We start from the raw sequence: 16,319 nt of genomic DNA, 5'->3' as shown, positions 1-16,319 counted from the left end.
CTTTATACTCCCGCGGTCGACGACGCCCGCGTCGCATCACGTGACTGACGAATTGCCCCGCCGGGCCCGTCTGCGTAGCTTGACCCGCACACGTCAAAAATTGCAGCTGCGCGTCCAAACGCCGCAGAGATCATCTCTCGCGATTGGTCCGTTTCAGTCACACGCTATGACGACGTACTCGGCGTGCCCCTCGGTTCCGCATACCATCTACGCCCCCGCCGCCGCCTTCTCGATGGATTTTGCAGCATAATTACACGTGTCATCTAAGTCCATTCGTTCTCGCAGACGCTGTTCCACAAACTCCACCGTGCGGGGTCCTCGCCAATAGCAGCCGTAGCGACACCCCCGACTTGGAGGTGAACTGCAGCACATTTTCAAAACTGCGCGCGTGGGTTGCGCTCGAGTATAAAGCCAAAATGCGCGTGGGACAGGCGCAGTGACGTCAGCGCGGTCGCCGTCCGCGCGAGTACAAAGAAGCCTTTACCTCTAGCATGTTGCTAAGTACGTGTGTACGTATGTTTACATAACGTCACACCGACGCAGAACTCTTGGTAGCACACGCACTGGCTTCAGTCATGGGCTCATCTGGTACGCGAATCGTGTTTGTGCACACTCGATCATCATATAACATATATAACAACGGGAATTCAAGAAATTGAATATATATATATATATATATATATATATATATATATATATATCGATTAGGTTTAAGGAATCTGCAAAGACATTCCCACCATGCATTGTTGCTTCCAAACCGAGAAATGCTTCCCCTGCGATTGGCTGGCGACCAGTCGGGGGTGTACCCCGCCTCTCACCCGAAGATAGCTGGGATAGGCTCCAGCACGCCCGTGACCCGCTAAAGAAAATGGATGGATGGATTTTCCACCTCCTCCCCCGCGTTCTGTTGATACGCCTGAACCATCGCGATGAATGAGGATCTCGCGAGAAGAGTCTACGCACGGGAGACACAAGTTCGATTCCTTCCCGACCGAAGCATAAATAAATGTGACTTCAAATGACAAAATGAATTTTTAAATTGTATGCCTTTTTTGTAAAAGCAATTCTTTGATCTCCGTTGTTGTTTTCAGAAAATTAGGACTTCTTAAAATTGTGAAAATTCAACTTTTGTCAAGAAAAAAGAAATTTCCATAAAAACAAATAACTTTTGGGGAACGAATAAAATAAAAAAAAAAGGATTACATCGAGAATTGTTTTTCTTTAGAAGCACTTCCTATGAAAAAAAGGCAAGACTTTAACAGATAACATTCGAATAAGAGCCTTCAACCAACAACTTCCTCCTCAATTCACGGGAGGTACTTACGCACGCTCATGTAGTTATTGTTTTGAACCAGCAGAGGGAGTGCACCGTTCCTGGAGGTACTGCAATACCAGGTCGATGCGTGGAGTGGACGGAGCAAGCCCCTATTCCATCTCCCAGTTCCAAAAATCAATTTAATATATGGTCCCCGGATAGGGGACGTATCAGATATTAAACTGATAAGAACAGATACTACACTTGATCTTAGCCAAAAGGCCGAGAAGCGATAACGTCCAAACGCCACGGGGGACCATTTCACTCCCGACACTACGAGCTACAGTGACGGTGACACACGACAACGACCGCCAATAAGACATATTTACACGCCAAACAACATCTGCACACAATTTAATTGACAATGGGGACAAACGTGTTGTTTTTCCCCCATTACATGAAACAAATGCTTGGGAAATGCTGGTTCCTGTGGGTCAGGTGACCCACATTGGTCCAATCGGAAAGCAGCAATAAACTTATCTCATATACTGGCGTCACAATGTTCTTCGACAAGCAAATAACACAACGGTGGGTTTTTAATTATAATAAACATGCATCATAAATCATAAAGGGACAATTGTGTTGCTTTTCATTCTATAAATGAAAAGAATGCGCAGGACGCACTCATAGGTCACGTGTTCCGCGTCGAACCAACAGTAATTTAGCGATAAACATAACACTCTCAATAGCGTTAAAATAGTCCTCCACTGCCAAAGAAAACACAGAGTTGTTTTCTTATAACAATGCACAAACGCGCTATTTTTGTATAATGGTGTGGTGAAAATCAGTTTCCTGTTCGATCGACATTGTTTCGAAAAAAAGACGCGAAATATAGACTACATGAAATTACGTCCTGTTTTTCCTGTTTGGCAATCGACAAGTGTTACTGCTATAGCGCCACCATCGCACCGGAGGTGAACTACACACACGTATTTGACTTGCATCAATCGCTAACACGTTGTTAGGCTGTAATGTGGATGATTACTCCTTCCCCTACTGAGATGAAACATAACATAAAGCAAAAACATTCATACATTCATCAATATATTTTTTTTATATTTCGTCTTCGGCGAAAATCCCAATTTTGCCGCGGTACCTTGCCCGGTAATTTGCCTTCACGAGGTGACGTTCGTGGTCACGTGGGACGTCTCGGTGTCGTTATGTAAACGAAAAATGCAACAATATTTTATTTATAAATTTATTTGCAACCAAAAAAAGAAGACAAATCAGCACCGTAGCTATTTTAAAATGGAGACGGACGTCATTAAGAAGGGGATGTATTTGTATTTTTACCAGTCAGCTTCTGTAGTAGTTTGTCGACACAAACCACTTGTTTTCAAAGCTGCGTTCATTGTCACCGGGGATATCTCAGAGTCCTTACGAAAAGGGCTTGATTAAACATTCCAGATTGGATTAAATGGACTTTTCCGTACTGCAATGTAATTTTACATACAATATAGTTGAATCCAATGTACTAATTTGAGGCTCATCAATTCAGAAGAATTTCGCAAGGTTATGCTCAATAACCTTGCGAAAGGTTATTTAGCATAAAATCTCATCAATTTTGGGTTACATTCCGTGCGGATCTTGCTTCACTCGCCACACCAACAGGTGGCAGCATAGTAGCACACAACACGTGGGGAGAGGACCCAAAGATAAGATCTATATGAGACCTTACAGCTCACAGTGCATGTCAGTGCAAATGACAATCTTGAGATCAAAGGAACTGCCTGAAGAGCTCCGAGACAGAATTGTGGCAAGGCACAGATCTGGCCAAGGTTACAAAAAAAATGTCTGCTGTACTTAAAGTTCCTAAGAGCACAGTGGCCTCCGTAATCCTTAAACGGAAGACGTTTGGGAAGAGCAGAGCCCTTCCTAGAGCCGGCCGTCCGGCCAAACGGAGCCATCGGGGGAGGAGAGCCTCGGTGAGAGAGGTCAAGAAGAACCCAAAGATCACTGCGGCCGAACTCCAGAGATGCGCTCGGGAGATGGGAGAAAGTTCTAGAAAGTCAGCCATCGCTGCAGCCCTCCGCCAGAAAAATTCCGTTTTTTTCCTGTCAATATGGGTGCTGTGTGTACGTTAATGAGGAAAAGAATGAACTCGAATGGTTTTAGCAAATGGCGGAAATATAACCAAGAGTGAAACATTTAAGGGGGTCTGAATACTTTCCGTACCCACTGTCCATCCTCTGTTGGGGGGTGAGGTGCCTAAACCTGTCCAACTTCCAGCACGTTCACCTATGTTCATTTTCATTGTTTATTTTCTACGCGGCTGCATTTTGAGTTTCTTGAGTTTCTAATCTCGCCGTGCTGTTGCGCAAGGACCAATAATTTCGGTTTCTGATGTTGTCGTATCCGTCCCTCGCAATGGACGTGACGTGCCGAGATTCAACTCCTAATCTTTATGTTCCACTCAAAAGCTGTGCTGATCTCAAACCCAAGCGATGGAACTACTGCAAAAGTGGGAAGCCATGTTAGGCCAAGTCAATCACCTGACCTGAATCCAACAGAGCATGCATTTCACCTGCTGAACTGACAAAAGTGAAAGGAAATGCCCCATTTGCAGCTGCTACGAGCGCTTTCAAACGGTCCCCTTCGCCATTCGGAGGCGGAAGTGCTTTTACCGGCTTTGCCGACTGCGCAAGTAGGTCACGCGGGTACCGGATCGGGTCCATGTTCCGATATTCAGGCACCTGCCCGTATTTCCACGCCGCAACGACAGGCGCGTAGCTCTGGCTTTGGAAAAGGTCGCTGACCCCTGGCTTGGGGTTAGGCTTGAGGGGGAGTTCGGGTTCAAGGGTGAGGACCGGGGCCAGGGTTGATTTGGGGACAAAGAAGCCAATCAATTTGAAGCGTTCGTGTCGTGTCGAAGCCCGAGCGAAAAGACAGGAGTCCGGATTTCGGGTCAGGGTTGCGTTCCAGCGTAGTGGGAGACGTGAGCCATTGAGGCCAGTGTAGGGTCAGCGTTAGTTTCATCGGACACAAAGAACCGCGAGCATTTTCAGGGCTTTTCAGGGCCAGAAGAAGAAGTGAGATGTGAGAAGTGTCGACTCATTAGTGTGTGTGTGTGTGTGTGTGAGAACGGTGGCCGGTGGGCGTCGTGCTGTCGGCCGCGTCGAGCGTTCAAGCTGTCGACTTGCGCGAGAACGCTCGTCCGAGGACGGATTGAGTTTCACGTCCGTCCTCCTTAATGAGCCGTCGGCGGAGAGGCCGGGCGTGATCTCCGTGTGATCTCGGCGGGATCCCCGTCGCACCCGCCTTCGCATTCCCGCGTTCCGCTCCAAGGCCGCCAATCTGGCCGGCATCTGCGGCCCCCTCGCCGACCGCGTTATTAGCCACGGAGCGCTCGGACACGCCGCTTCCGTCTCGGGGGAGCGGGCCGGCTCTCTCGGGGACCCCCGGGGAGATGGCCTCCCCGTCATTGCGGAGGGAGGGCCGGGCGGGGGGAGTGGCGGTGGGCTCCGGGGAGCCGTGGACCGCCAACTGTTGGGAAACACGGGCAGGGAGCTAACAAGCTCACAAGCTAACAAGCTAACATGCTAACGCGCTTCGGCCCAAATGCGTCCAGTCGAATAGTCGGAAATTATGCTTACATTTTAATTCCAATCTAATAATCGTTTTGTTAATAATAATAATTAATATATTTCGTTCTGAAGCGCGTCCGCCTCGCAGTTCTGAGGTCCGGGGTTCAAACCCCGGCCCCGCCTGTGTGGAGTTTGCATGTTCTCCCCGCGCCTGCGTGGCTTTTCTCCGGGCGCTCCGCTTTCCTCCCGCATCCCAAAAACACGCATTCATTGGAGACTCTAAATTGCCCGTAGGTGTGCATGTGACTGCGAACGGTTGTTTGTTTGTCTGTGCCCTCCGATTGGCTGCCGACCGGTTCAGGGTGTACCCCGCCTCTCGCCCGAAGATGGCTGGGATAGGCGCCAGCACGCCCGAGACCCGTTACAGAAAGCGGATGGACGGATGGGAGGTGGAAGCTCGCTTTTCGGGAGAGAAATCCGTTCCTGAAAGTCTGACTACAACCAAGATTCAAAGCAATAACCCCCTCCGATAACCCCAACAACACCCAAAAATATAAAGTACATATATTAAAAAAAAATAACATTATTGAGACATTACATAAAAAACCACATGCGTGACTGTGAAAGCAGCCATAACCATGTGGCCCGGAAAAGTGTGGCAAAACGGTCAGAATATTGCCAGGCTTTTATTCCGAAGGTCTGACTTTTGGCAAGATGTTACGAGTGTTGCCGAGCAGACCGGGAGGTTTGTTATTTTCTCGAGTTGCTAATTGCATTGCGGAATATGCCTCGCCGTCTGTTGAACACGTTATACCAGAGGTGCGGCAATCGATGAAGCGACAGCTAATTGATTATCAAATTATTCAACAAAGGTTTTCAGAATTGGATTCAACCTTTAGAGACCTCATTTCACTTAAAATTGCTCAAATCCTCGGAATTTCAGCCTCACAGCCGCAAATATTCTACGATTTCAATCATCCTTTATGTACTATCTTTGTGTTTTTTCAAAATCAAAAAGACTGTTTTTACTTTGGAAAACAATGATCAACATTTTTGCCCAATGATTGATTTATTTGTATTTTTTTTGGATGGATGTTCCAGACCAAAGCAAGAACTGAATCATCATCAATTTATGTTTGTGACCTTTACGCACTTTTAATTTGAAAGAATGTCCTGTTTTGAAATGAAGGGATGGAAAGTAAAAATGTTTTTTTTTTTTTTAATCGGATTCATTGAAAAAATAATTGACAGATGAATCTAATATTAAAACAATAATTAGTTGCATCCCTATTTTATACACAATTTATGAAATTCTTCAAATGAGCTCGTATCAATTTCGGGAGTTGACGTACAGAATCACATTTTTTGTTGGTTGTTTTGCATGAAAACCACACCGAAGTATGAAAACCGGGCCAAAATTTAGACCCCCAAAAAAAAGGTTCAAAACAGAATCATAGGAAACTGTGGCTTCCACTGTACATCAACATGTTTATTTCTAACTACAACGATTAGCTTGGCAACCTATACACTTGTCTACGGTGGCCTCAGAGAGACAAACTGGTTCTGAGTTAGGCATAAGTGAATGATAATCTAGGAGTCAGGTTCCATGAAGTAGTCTCAGGTCTCGGGGTTTGCGTGGCCCCTCGAGTCCACCACCCAGGTCCTGGTATCTGGAGGTGCGTGTAGGCAACCAGGTGAAGTTGTAGCGTCCTTTGGGATCCGTCCTGACGAAGGCCTGCCCCTGAGGGTAGCTGAGGGTCTTCACGCTACTGGCTGGGCTCAGGGACATCGCAAAGGCCAAGTCCGGACGTCCCCCTTCGGGACAATTGACTCGCCACGGAGTCTGCGGGGTACGGGACCAGTTCGGGACCGGATCGCTGAAAGGAGCCTGGCCGAAGCGAGTCTCCTCGGGAAACAGGTGTCCTGGGGGCGGACCGCTGCGGTTTGGAGTGGACGCCGAGAAGGCGGGAGGACTTCGCGGACCTTCGGGGCCGCCGTGGCTGAAGTCTGACCGGTGGCTCTCGATTTGGCGGGCGAGCGGTGAGGACACGTCGACGGCGGCCGGGTCCTTCGGACCGAGAGTCCTCAGGACCCAAAGGTCCGGCGCGGGTTCGGAGGCGGCGGTACCGGATTCGTCGGAACCGAACTCGGTAGAACTGAACTCGGAGCTAAGGTTCCGACAAACGTGCTCGGTGACCCGAAGGTGGCGCAGAGCGGAGTTCTGGAAGCGTCCGACGTGGTACGGCCGCTTCCGGTTCAGATTCTTGGTTCTGTCGGCGCTCGATTTCTGCACAACGACAACATTTATTTGTGTTCTGAGTACTTCCTCTCTTCACAGTGTCAAAAACCTGTTTTTGTCTTCCAGTCCAGGTGGTAGCCTCCCGTTCTGCACGCCTCCCCTCGAAATTACGCAACACAGCACCACTACGAATGCATGAGTGGCAATTTGGATTGAAAAAAACCAAACCCTGAATTTCCGCATTTGACTGAAAACGAATCGAAGTAGCCGATATATTTTATTCTGACGAGCTGCGATGCAGCGAAGCTCTGCGGCAACTTCCGTTGTTTACTTCTGCCGCCATTTCGACTTATTGCGCACGCGTCGTTGTACAATAGCGGCGCCCGCCGTCTACCCCGAGACGATCATCTCCGCGGAACGAAGCGTCCGATGACGAGGAACTGCACGGATATTCTCAACAGCCAAAATGCATCATGCATCTTTTATGGTGCTCTGATAGACAGACAGAAAGAGAGAGCGAGAGAGAGAGAGAGAGAGAGAGAGAGTTTTCAAATACTCAGAAGGGGGAAAAAAATGTACCGGCATTACCAGACAACTAGCAACCCTTTATTGCTCAGTGAGTGTTTTTTCTTTTTTTCTCAATGTCTTTCTGTCTCCAAAGTTTTTCTCTGTCAATCGACCGCCTGTCGTCGTCCTCGAGCGGCTCCGACGACCGGAGCCAAATTCCTGGTGTGTTTTTTGGACATACTTGGCAAATAAAGAGGATTCTGATTCTGATTCAATGGTGATTCGCCAGTCGTTCGTCACTGTCAAGACGAACAGCGAATGTGGATTTTAGGAGGCGAGTCCGAATATTACAAGGCAGCCGTTCAAGTTGAAACCGCTCGCAACAGAATTGAATCTACGTTGGACGCCGCATACTCGCGCTTTGGCACCCGCGGATTGAAATTTTTCTTGAAAAGAATCCACATTTTTCTTCATGTTTCTGTTTGTTTTTGTTTTTTGGGGAGGGTATGCTTGCTTAATCAAGACTTTATTGTGTTAAAAGCAAGACTTGGTATTTCAATCAATTATTGGAAATATGTCTGTTCGTGTCCGCAGCGAAGTGAAAATATCCAAATTGCGCCCAATCGGCCATTTTGCATGCGACTCGTTAGTGTTTCCGCGTCAGCCGTGAGGCGGTCGCGCTCGCACGCGCGACAGGGGTGTGCACACTTTTGTGAGATCCTCCAAGTGGCAATGGGACCGCGAACGGCCGTTTGTCGAAACGTGTCCCGACAGCGAGCGGCGACCGGTCGGTCATTTACGTCTATCGTGGAAACGGTGTTTGTCTCACTTGGTTTAGGTCGCCGGACGACCGGTCGAGGAATCGGCGCAGTTTGTCGTTCTCGTCCCGGAGGCGAGCCATCTCCTCGTCCCGCCGCCGCAGCGCGTCCTCGAGCTGCCGGTGACCGGAGACACGCGTGTGCGCCACCTTTAGCATTTAAGCTCGCATATTTGGCTGACAAACACGCGGCGTACCTGTTTGTTCCTGTGCAGGTGAGGCGGCAACTGCTCTGACCACAACCCACCGGCAGGGGGAGACCTGCTCAACACACACGCCTCTGACACACACGCACACACAAACGATTGACATCAATTGAGGCCGAAATACATTCAGACGGGTGACCACATCACGGCATAATCAGCAATCAGAATTATACTGAATAAAATGTCAAATATAAAGATCTTGTTTTTCTGGACGGACCCCGCACGCGCGAGGAATTGCGACGCGTCGCTCCGGCGTCGATGACGTCACAACGGTCGACGGGGGCCCACGTGGAGGTTAGGGTTTCCATGGAAACGGAAACAAGGGCGGCGCCGAGGTCCCTCTTGAAGGGGAGTCAAACACATATGCCGTACATTATCATGATTAATAATGAAAAGAAAAGAAAAGAAAAGAACATCCAAACAGCACCTTTGTAAAAATGCAATCAAATAACCTGATTAAAAACGTTCCTTATTTGACTAACATTTAAAACGCTCTTTGATTGTTGGAATCGAATTCGATCCAAATATTCAAATACATAATTTTTTTTATTGAAATGAAAGAGAATCAAACGTACAATTACAAGAGAAATGATAAGACTGAATACAAATAGAGTTGAAGGAAAACAAAGGAAAAATACAAAATAAATAAAAACGCACATATTTTCCGGGGAGACTTAAATGGAAAGTCACACACACTCTATAAACATCTTTTCAACGTATAATTATTAGCTTACTGTTTTCCCTAAATTCACTGCTGACGTTATGTTTTTTGTTGTCTCTGTAAAATAAACAGAAATATAGATATGCTGTAAATGCTGCAATAAAACACGTTCAAATGAGTCCTATTTTAACAATCTCTCATGGTGAATGACGCAACTTGAACTTCATCTTTTTTGTTTTGTTTTACATGAATGTGCTTCGCGTGGACATAAATGCATTGCAAACATTCGCATCTGTTGGAATCCGTCGACATTTCCACTCACCAAACGCACAAATTCAAAGATTCCCAAATCATTTCCAAGCATCACAAATGAAAAACGAAAGAAGAGAAAAGTCACCCATTTCCCGCGAAGCATCCAAGGCACCGACGCGTCCGCGAACTCACCCGCGGACACGCGCAGCCGAGGAGGCGCGCCACGTGCACGCGCACCCTTCCAAAGTCCCAGCGAGTCAATGCAAAGAAAAAGTTGGAAATGTTGAAATGCGGAAACATAAGCGAGGAGGCGAGATGAAGAGGGCGCGAAGCTCGCCACACACACACACACGCAGCTCGCCCAATCACATCCAAGGGCTGTTGACACGTCATGCCTCCACGCAGGTAGGAAAACACCTGAGCAGAAGATGATTTCAACAAATGAATCATCTGAAATATTTCTTTTTAAATACATGAAATGTGCAAAAAAAAAAAAAAAAAAAGTGTAGCGAAGCAGCTGAATTCAAAAAGCCACCCAAGAAGCGACCTCGTCAAACCAACGCCAGGACAGGAAGGACACGAGGAGACGAGGGCGAAGGCGCGCTAGGACACGAGATGAGGACACGAGGAGACGAGTCAAGGACGCTCAACTCCAGCTTGATTTCAGAAACAAATCCAAAACCTTTTCTCACATCGCAGCTCGGCAGAGTTTGAGTCCCCCAAAACTGGAATTCAGTTTTGCCGAGCGTACACGTGTCAAACTCGCAGCCCCGGGGCCAAATCCGGCCCGCCACATCATTTTATGTGGCCCACCGAAGCAAATCATGTGCAGCAACTTCCAGGATTCTTGCTCAAATCTGTAGCAACATTTCAAGTTGTCATATGTCATAAATCATCACGAGATATTACAAACATTTTTTGTTAGCAAGTTACAGTAACTGGAAGAGTCGTTGAACAAACTATTATCCTTGACTTTGGATGTCAAACCCGCTATCGTTGTGTACATGTTCGAACATGATGAGACAAACATTGATATGGTTTCACAGTCCCAACGGCCCTCGCAGGTGAACCGGGACTCTATCGTGGCCCCCCGACAAAAAAAAGGTTGGACACCCCGGCCTGGTGGAAACCCAGTTTGGGATATCGACATTTTGAATTCGCCCAGTCAAAACTTGATTTTGGATATCCGGAAAGAGAGACGTAGATATCTTGAATCGTGCTTGAATTGGAGAGATCTTGAAATGTAATTAGTGGAACTCCTCGCAATGTACAGGGTGATTGAAAAGTAACTCCCGATTTTTAAATAGCCTCATTTCTCGTGTGTAATACGCAACCCCCGAAGTTGACCTCAGAATTCTGGAAAACCCTTCTACCTATGTATAATGCATTTTTCCCATGCATGAGTTTGCTTCTACCCATATGATCAAAACATGAAGTATTATCTGTATTTTGTTATTTTTTTTGCTCCAAATTATTCTGATAGTAAAGCACTTTAATTGAACGTAAATCCTTTTTTTTTTAAGTTTACTTGCTCTTATTTTGAAATTAACAGCCCTACTTTTATTTAAAACACACAGTTATAATCTCATGTTTGATTACCTGGGCAGAATTTGTAAACTTATGAGCACAACTGTACATCTATGCAGTCATACATTCCCCTGTCATATTGGAATGAAATACTTTTTATATAACCTCTAGGTGGCGGTGGCACTTTGGAATGAAAGTGTACAGCTTTTTCATAACCACTAGATGGCGACATACATTTCTAAAATGTGAACTGTTTTTTTCCCCTTTCCATTTGCCCCTCTACCTATGTATAATGCGCACTATTGACTTGACAATTTTTTGGGGAGGGGGCAGGGGGAATGCTCATTATACACAAGCAATAACGGTACTTGTAATTTATTTCTGAACTATATATAATTCTTACAAGAAATGAACATGAGAAGAAAGTGTATTGCACGGCGTTTATTTGGAATTGGACGTGGGCGCCAGCGTGAGCCAGCACTTTCTCAAGCCGCCTGGGAACCGCGCGAAACTGATTTCGCAAGGAACTCTTGCGGGACGGAAGACGTAACTTCTCGTATTCGCCCTTCAAGTTCTCCCAAAGTCGTTTTCATTTATGTATTTCATTTCCATACATCACGGAACATACACACAAAAAATGAGAAACATATGACAACATATGAGTACATTATAAGCATTTTAAAATAGGGAGTTACTTTTGAATCACGCTGTATTGTAGCGACGGGGAAAGAAACGTTACTCCCAGCATGCTTTGCGGCACCGTTGCTAAATAGTCGTCGCTAACTGTTGCTCTTTTCTCGCCTTTGTTTGCAGCCGCTGCGTTTGGCGTCGGGCTCGTCGCTACGCGGGCATGAAACCAAATAATGACCTTGTGCCCGTGTCGACCGCATACAACGGCTGTGCAAATAAATATGTCTGGTCCCAGGAATGATAAATGTTCGTGTCAAAAAACGATTTTCTTAATTGGAATGATTTAATACGGTATATATAAAAACAATTCACTGTAACACTTTTTAAGGCAGTGTTACGTGTCTAATCCCTAATTGACCTCTTTTTTTTTGGGGGGGGGGGGGGGGGGGGTGTTGAAGAAGGAACTCTTCCAAGGTGTTCAATGTTGAACTCCCTCCACAGAAACCTCGATTTAAGGCTTATTTGAACACTTTGGTATTCGTTGTCCTGTTTTACTGCCAGGCGACGACGAGCGAATCTGAGGCTGTCGCCGGAAAAGGCCTCAGCGGCGACCGACCGCGACAAGATCGGAGTTGCAGCACTTCGCCGAACGAGCTCCCGAGTTTCCTCCCGAGCGACAGGACGTTTTCCCGGCCTCCGTCGCCTGGCGCTTGCTCATGTGCGGTTCGCTTGGTCTTTTCACGAGTGAGGAGTTCGGCCTTGGACCCGCTCCATGCGCAAAGACGACGTCTGTCGTGATTTGGCGCTGCATAAATCAAATTGAATTGATTGTTTCCAAAGTGCCCACGCAACTCTGGAGAGCGCGGCGCTATAGAAAGCCTCCAAAAGTCTTCCGTCGACCCAGCAGGAGTCGATTTCACACTGTTCTTTTTTTTCTGTGCGGCGCATTTCCACCGACGGGAGGACGCGGGGAAAGGAGGTGAGGAGGTCACGGGACGGCAGAGGAGACGCGGGTAGGACACCGCGCGGGCTAGGCGCGGTAGAAGTCGGCCACGAAAAGGCAGCTAGGGCACAAGGAGAGGAAACGAGGAGTCACGTTGCCGCGTCATTGACCGACGGGATGTCATTACCGAGCGCAGTGTCGAAGCTTTTCCCCCTGAGCGACCGTCAGGTGTTTCGTGCACGTTATGATGGGATGGCACAATAACCTCGTGTTCGCCATATGTGCCGAGCAAAGTCAGCGGTCACCGCGTGTGTGCGCGTGTCAGGCGGGCGTGTCCCTCAGCAGGTGACCACTTTGATGCTTCGGGCCTCTCGTTTTCCAATTAGCCCCCGGGGGCCGCGGGGTCGGACGGAACGCGGGACGCGGGATTACCCGGCGACCAGCTGCTCGCCTCGAGCGGACACCGGACCTCGGGGGGGGCGGGCGGCCGGCGAGCGGGCAGGCCCTCATCCTCCCGTCTACATGCGTTTCCCGCATGCGTTTGAGAGATTTCAAGTGCGTTTTTGCAAAATTCTGGAACCAAGCTTGAACGTTTGGCCCACAAGTTCAAACGTTATCTCCGGCGCAAACACAACACTATTCATCACCGGAAGAGAACGCCGGGGCGGTGCCAGCGTCGAGAACACGGGAACTGGAACCAGGGCCTGAGTCAAGGTGGAGGGAATTAGGAACAGTTCCAAATAGCAAAGAGTCTTAGCATAAAACACTTCAGGCTTCTGCTCAATCGCTAAAAAGGTCAGGAAAAGCAATTTGAAATTGGATTGGGCGTTAATTGGAGGTATTTGAAAGCGCTGACTTTGAATTCTGAACACGGGTACATCGCAGTCGTGCGACCGCAACATCGCACTCAGTCGAATCTCAAAAAGATGGGAGTTTGTTTTTCAATGGAGTTGTCGGGTTATCGGTCATCCGGGAGGGGCTCGGAGTCCGGCTGCATTTTCCTCCGCAGATGAGGTGGCTCGGGCATCTGCTTACGATGCGGGGAAGACCCGGGTTTCGGGATCCCACCACAAGAACTGGACCAAGCGGAGTGGGTTCTTCTGCAGAGGCCCGGTGCGCACAGAAGGATTTTTAAAATCTTGAGATTTTTTATTTTTTTGAAAATTGAAATTAAAAAAAAAAACAATCTGTCATTTAACAGGTTCGATTGTCCTGCACAACGCACGCAAAGATTCTGTCCCACCGCCAATCCCCAATCTAGTCCTCCAAGACAGAAATCTCCCCAGAGCTAATGAAAACAAAGAAGAAACTCAAACCCTAACTCGAGCTGGTCCGCCATTTCTGAGGTAACGCCGGACACCTGCGGTGTGACAGATTCGACACCGTCGGTCGGGTAAAACACGGACGAGAAGGCTCGGAAGCGATGAGACAGTCGGGTCGGGGCGTACGGACGGTCAGGATGTGAACTGTTAGGACACGGCGGGATTGAAGCATCGGCTCGTAAAAGCGACGCGATGCCAGACAAGACTTTGACCAAATCGCCAGCCCGGAGCGTCCGAAATGCCAGATAAGCGACTGGCGGGACTACAGGCGGTCTACCTGGCGGTCTGAGTCGGCTTGTGAGCGCAGATGCTAAATCCCGCCCGCCCCGCCTCCCGTTCCGCCTCCCCGCCGGGAGCCTAATGAGGGCGGGACGACGGCGGCGGCCCGCCGACGCGAGCGGACGGCCCGTCGCCTTCATGATGACGTTCTCGCGTCGGAACACATGAGGCTAGCCTTCGAGTCACAAACAACTGACAACTCGACCTGTCAATCGCACTCATGACACGCAAAGACGATTTAGTTTTCAACCAACCTAACGTACTTGATTTTGTAAACCTGCAATACAATTTGAACAAAACTAATGTGAGTTTTTGTCATCATCAATGACAACGACGAGAGTTTCTGCAATCGTTTCCATCAAAAGGGTTTGACGTCTTGAATGAACCCAACACGTGATTTTGTCAACGTCTGAGGCAATCCAGTTCGAAATCACCGAACGTCTGTTTCGGTTGACAACAAAGATTTAGTCTTCAACCGGTTACCACACACACGTTATTGTAAAGGTAAATGATTTTTGTTTTTTGTTTTTACTTCAAAGAATCTAACGTCCGTGCTTTTCTGTGCACATCAAAGTCTTCAACGAATTTCAAATATGCTGTAAAGATGAGAACAAAGTAAAACTAAAAAGACAATTGACCCCAGTCCTGAGCCCCGAGCCGCTTACAGGGTTGAAGCTATAGCGCAGTTTCAAAACCGCTAAAACGTTCCGATCTGTTTTGCGCGCGTCGTCGTTTTTGACCCCTGACCTGACCTTATCGCCCTTGTCGAAAAACTCTCTTCTTTTGGGAAGGATATTTTTCAAATCGTGCCTGCTTTTGGAGGCGACACGTCCGATACGGTATCACATCGACGAGGGACAGGTAACGGCAGGTCACGTTAATATATTACTGGAACCGGAAGGAATGTTTGCAGCCAGCCACGGGAGGCGGCCTCTCGACAACCGACCGGCCAGCGGATTCCTAGCTGACGAGCAGTTCGTTTCCGCTCTGACGTTACGTCGCAAAACGCAGCAAGGCAAAGAAGGACTCAAGTGACTCATTTTCTGAGAAACAAGTACTTTCGGAGCTGTAATTGCAGCACAGGGATCCTGCAAAACTGTCAGAACGTGATCCCGTCCCGCCCCGAATCTTAACTATTTGGGGAAATTGACACAAAATAGACTCGAACTAACCTGATGTGTGTGCTTTTGTAAAACGCCCAGAAAATGGTTCGTCTTTTCTGAGGTTACTACTTGAATGAATTCTCCAACAAAAACACAAAAGTGTTAGGATAGCGCGTGAGTGTGTTAACTCATCTTGAGTGTGTGTGTTGCCCCCTGTGGAGATGAAGTAAAAACAAGACGGACGCTTTGTTTGACTTCTGCACGCAGAAATGAACAACCCCCTCAGAAACAAGCAAGAAATGCTGCGCGCGCACACACCAACGTTGCTCTCTGTTCGGTGCGTACGCGTGACCGTAGCGAAAGCGCCGATTAGCCGCGGGCTCGTTGCCGCTAATCTCAGCTAAGCCGAGACCCCTTTTCTGCCCACAACGGTCGCCCGCTGAGAGCCGGAGGCGACCAGAAAGAGCGAGCGAGACAACGCCGACGCACCTCCGAAGAACCTGCCGTCAAGCCAAAACTTCGACTCCGTCAAGTGTCAAATTGAATCGCCGAGTCAAAACGAACGTTCGTCCGCTCGCGAGACGCCGGCCTGTCGGGGACCCAGAGAGCAAAGACGTTTCACTTGATGTTATGTTAAGTTGATTTGTCTTTTCCTTTATTTACAAAAGAGTCCGAAAGCGCTTCCCAGACCCAATGACGATTAAAGAAGAAGGCCGCAGGTTCCGGACTCGAGAGCCTTCTCTATTTGGGCTCCGATACTCTGGAATGCTCCCCCCCCCCCCGACAATTAGAGCGCCGACCTCCGTAGAAAGGTTGCAATCTCCACTTCGGTCTTAACATCGCGTATGCGCACGGCCTCTTGCCCCGCCAGCGTGTGCCAGGATTTCGGCGCCGCTACCGCGAATACTGAAATCGTGTTCGTAATCCCACGATTGAAGCGGTCGAGGGATATTCCCCACGAACGCTTCTCACTTCCAATCCGAGTTTCGACGTC

At 48.2% G+C, this 16,319-nt stretch overlaps 1 protein-coding gene and 1 non-coding gene across 2 annotated transcripts; both read right to left on the bottom strand.

Moving 5' to 3' along the window:
* Window positions 1-1,358: 1,358 nt before the first annotated feature.
* On the bottom strand, window positions 1,359-1,549 carry LOC133405629 (U2 spliceosomal RNA). Its single transcript, XR_009768974.1, has one exon. It is a non-coding gene; the product is annotated as a U2 spliceosomal RNA (small nuclear RNA).
* A 4,853-nt stretch (window positions 1,550-6,402) lies between these two features.
* On the bottom strand, window positions 6,403-12,900 carry gmnc (geminin coiled-coil domain containing). Its single transcript, XM_061682248.1, has 6 exons — window positions 12,809-12,900; window positions 12,531-12,708; window positions 8,826-8,949; window positions 8,600-8,682; window positions 8,415-8,519; window positions 6,403-7,126 (listed from the first exon to the last, which is right to left on the bottom strand). Exons 1-6 carry the CDS (start codon window positions 12,898-12,900, stop codon window positions 6,437-6,439), a joined length of 1,272 nt encoding a protein of 423 aa, XP_061538232.1. The 3' UTR covers window positions 6,403-6,436.
* Window positions 12,901-16,319: the final 3,419 nt, after the last annotated feature.

This window comes from Phycodurus eques, chromosome 7 (genome assembly GCF_024500275.1).
Source record: "Phycodurus eques isolate BA_2022a chromosome 7, UOR_Pequ_1.1, whole genome shotgun sequence".
Taxonomy (NCBI): Eukaryota; Metazoa; Chordata; class Actinopteri; order Syngnathiformes; family Syngnathidae; genus Phycodurus; species Phycodurus eques.
This window is presented reverse-complemented; position numbering and strand designations above follow the sequence as displayed.

What these genes read in the sequence shown, in the direction of transcription:
- gmnc (XM_061682248.1), bottom strand. Translation starts at nt 12,900, where the DNA reads ATGGCGAACACGAGGTTATTGTGCCATCCCATCATAACGTGCACGAAA. An exon ending in ATAGCGCCGCGCTCTCCAGA is followed by an intron (nt 8,950 to 12,530) that starts GTTGCGTGGGCA and finishes CTCCCCTTCAAG; the next exon opens with AGGGACCTCGGCGCCGCCCT. An exon ending in CAATTCCTCGCGCGTGCGGG is followed by an intron (nt 8,683 to 8,825) that starts GTCCGTCCAGAA and finishes CGTGTGTGTCAG; the next exon opens with AGGCGTGTGTGTTGAGCAGG.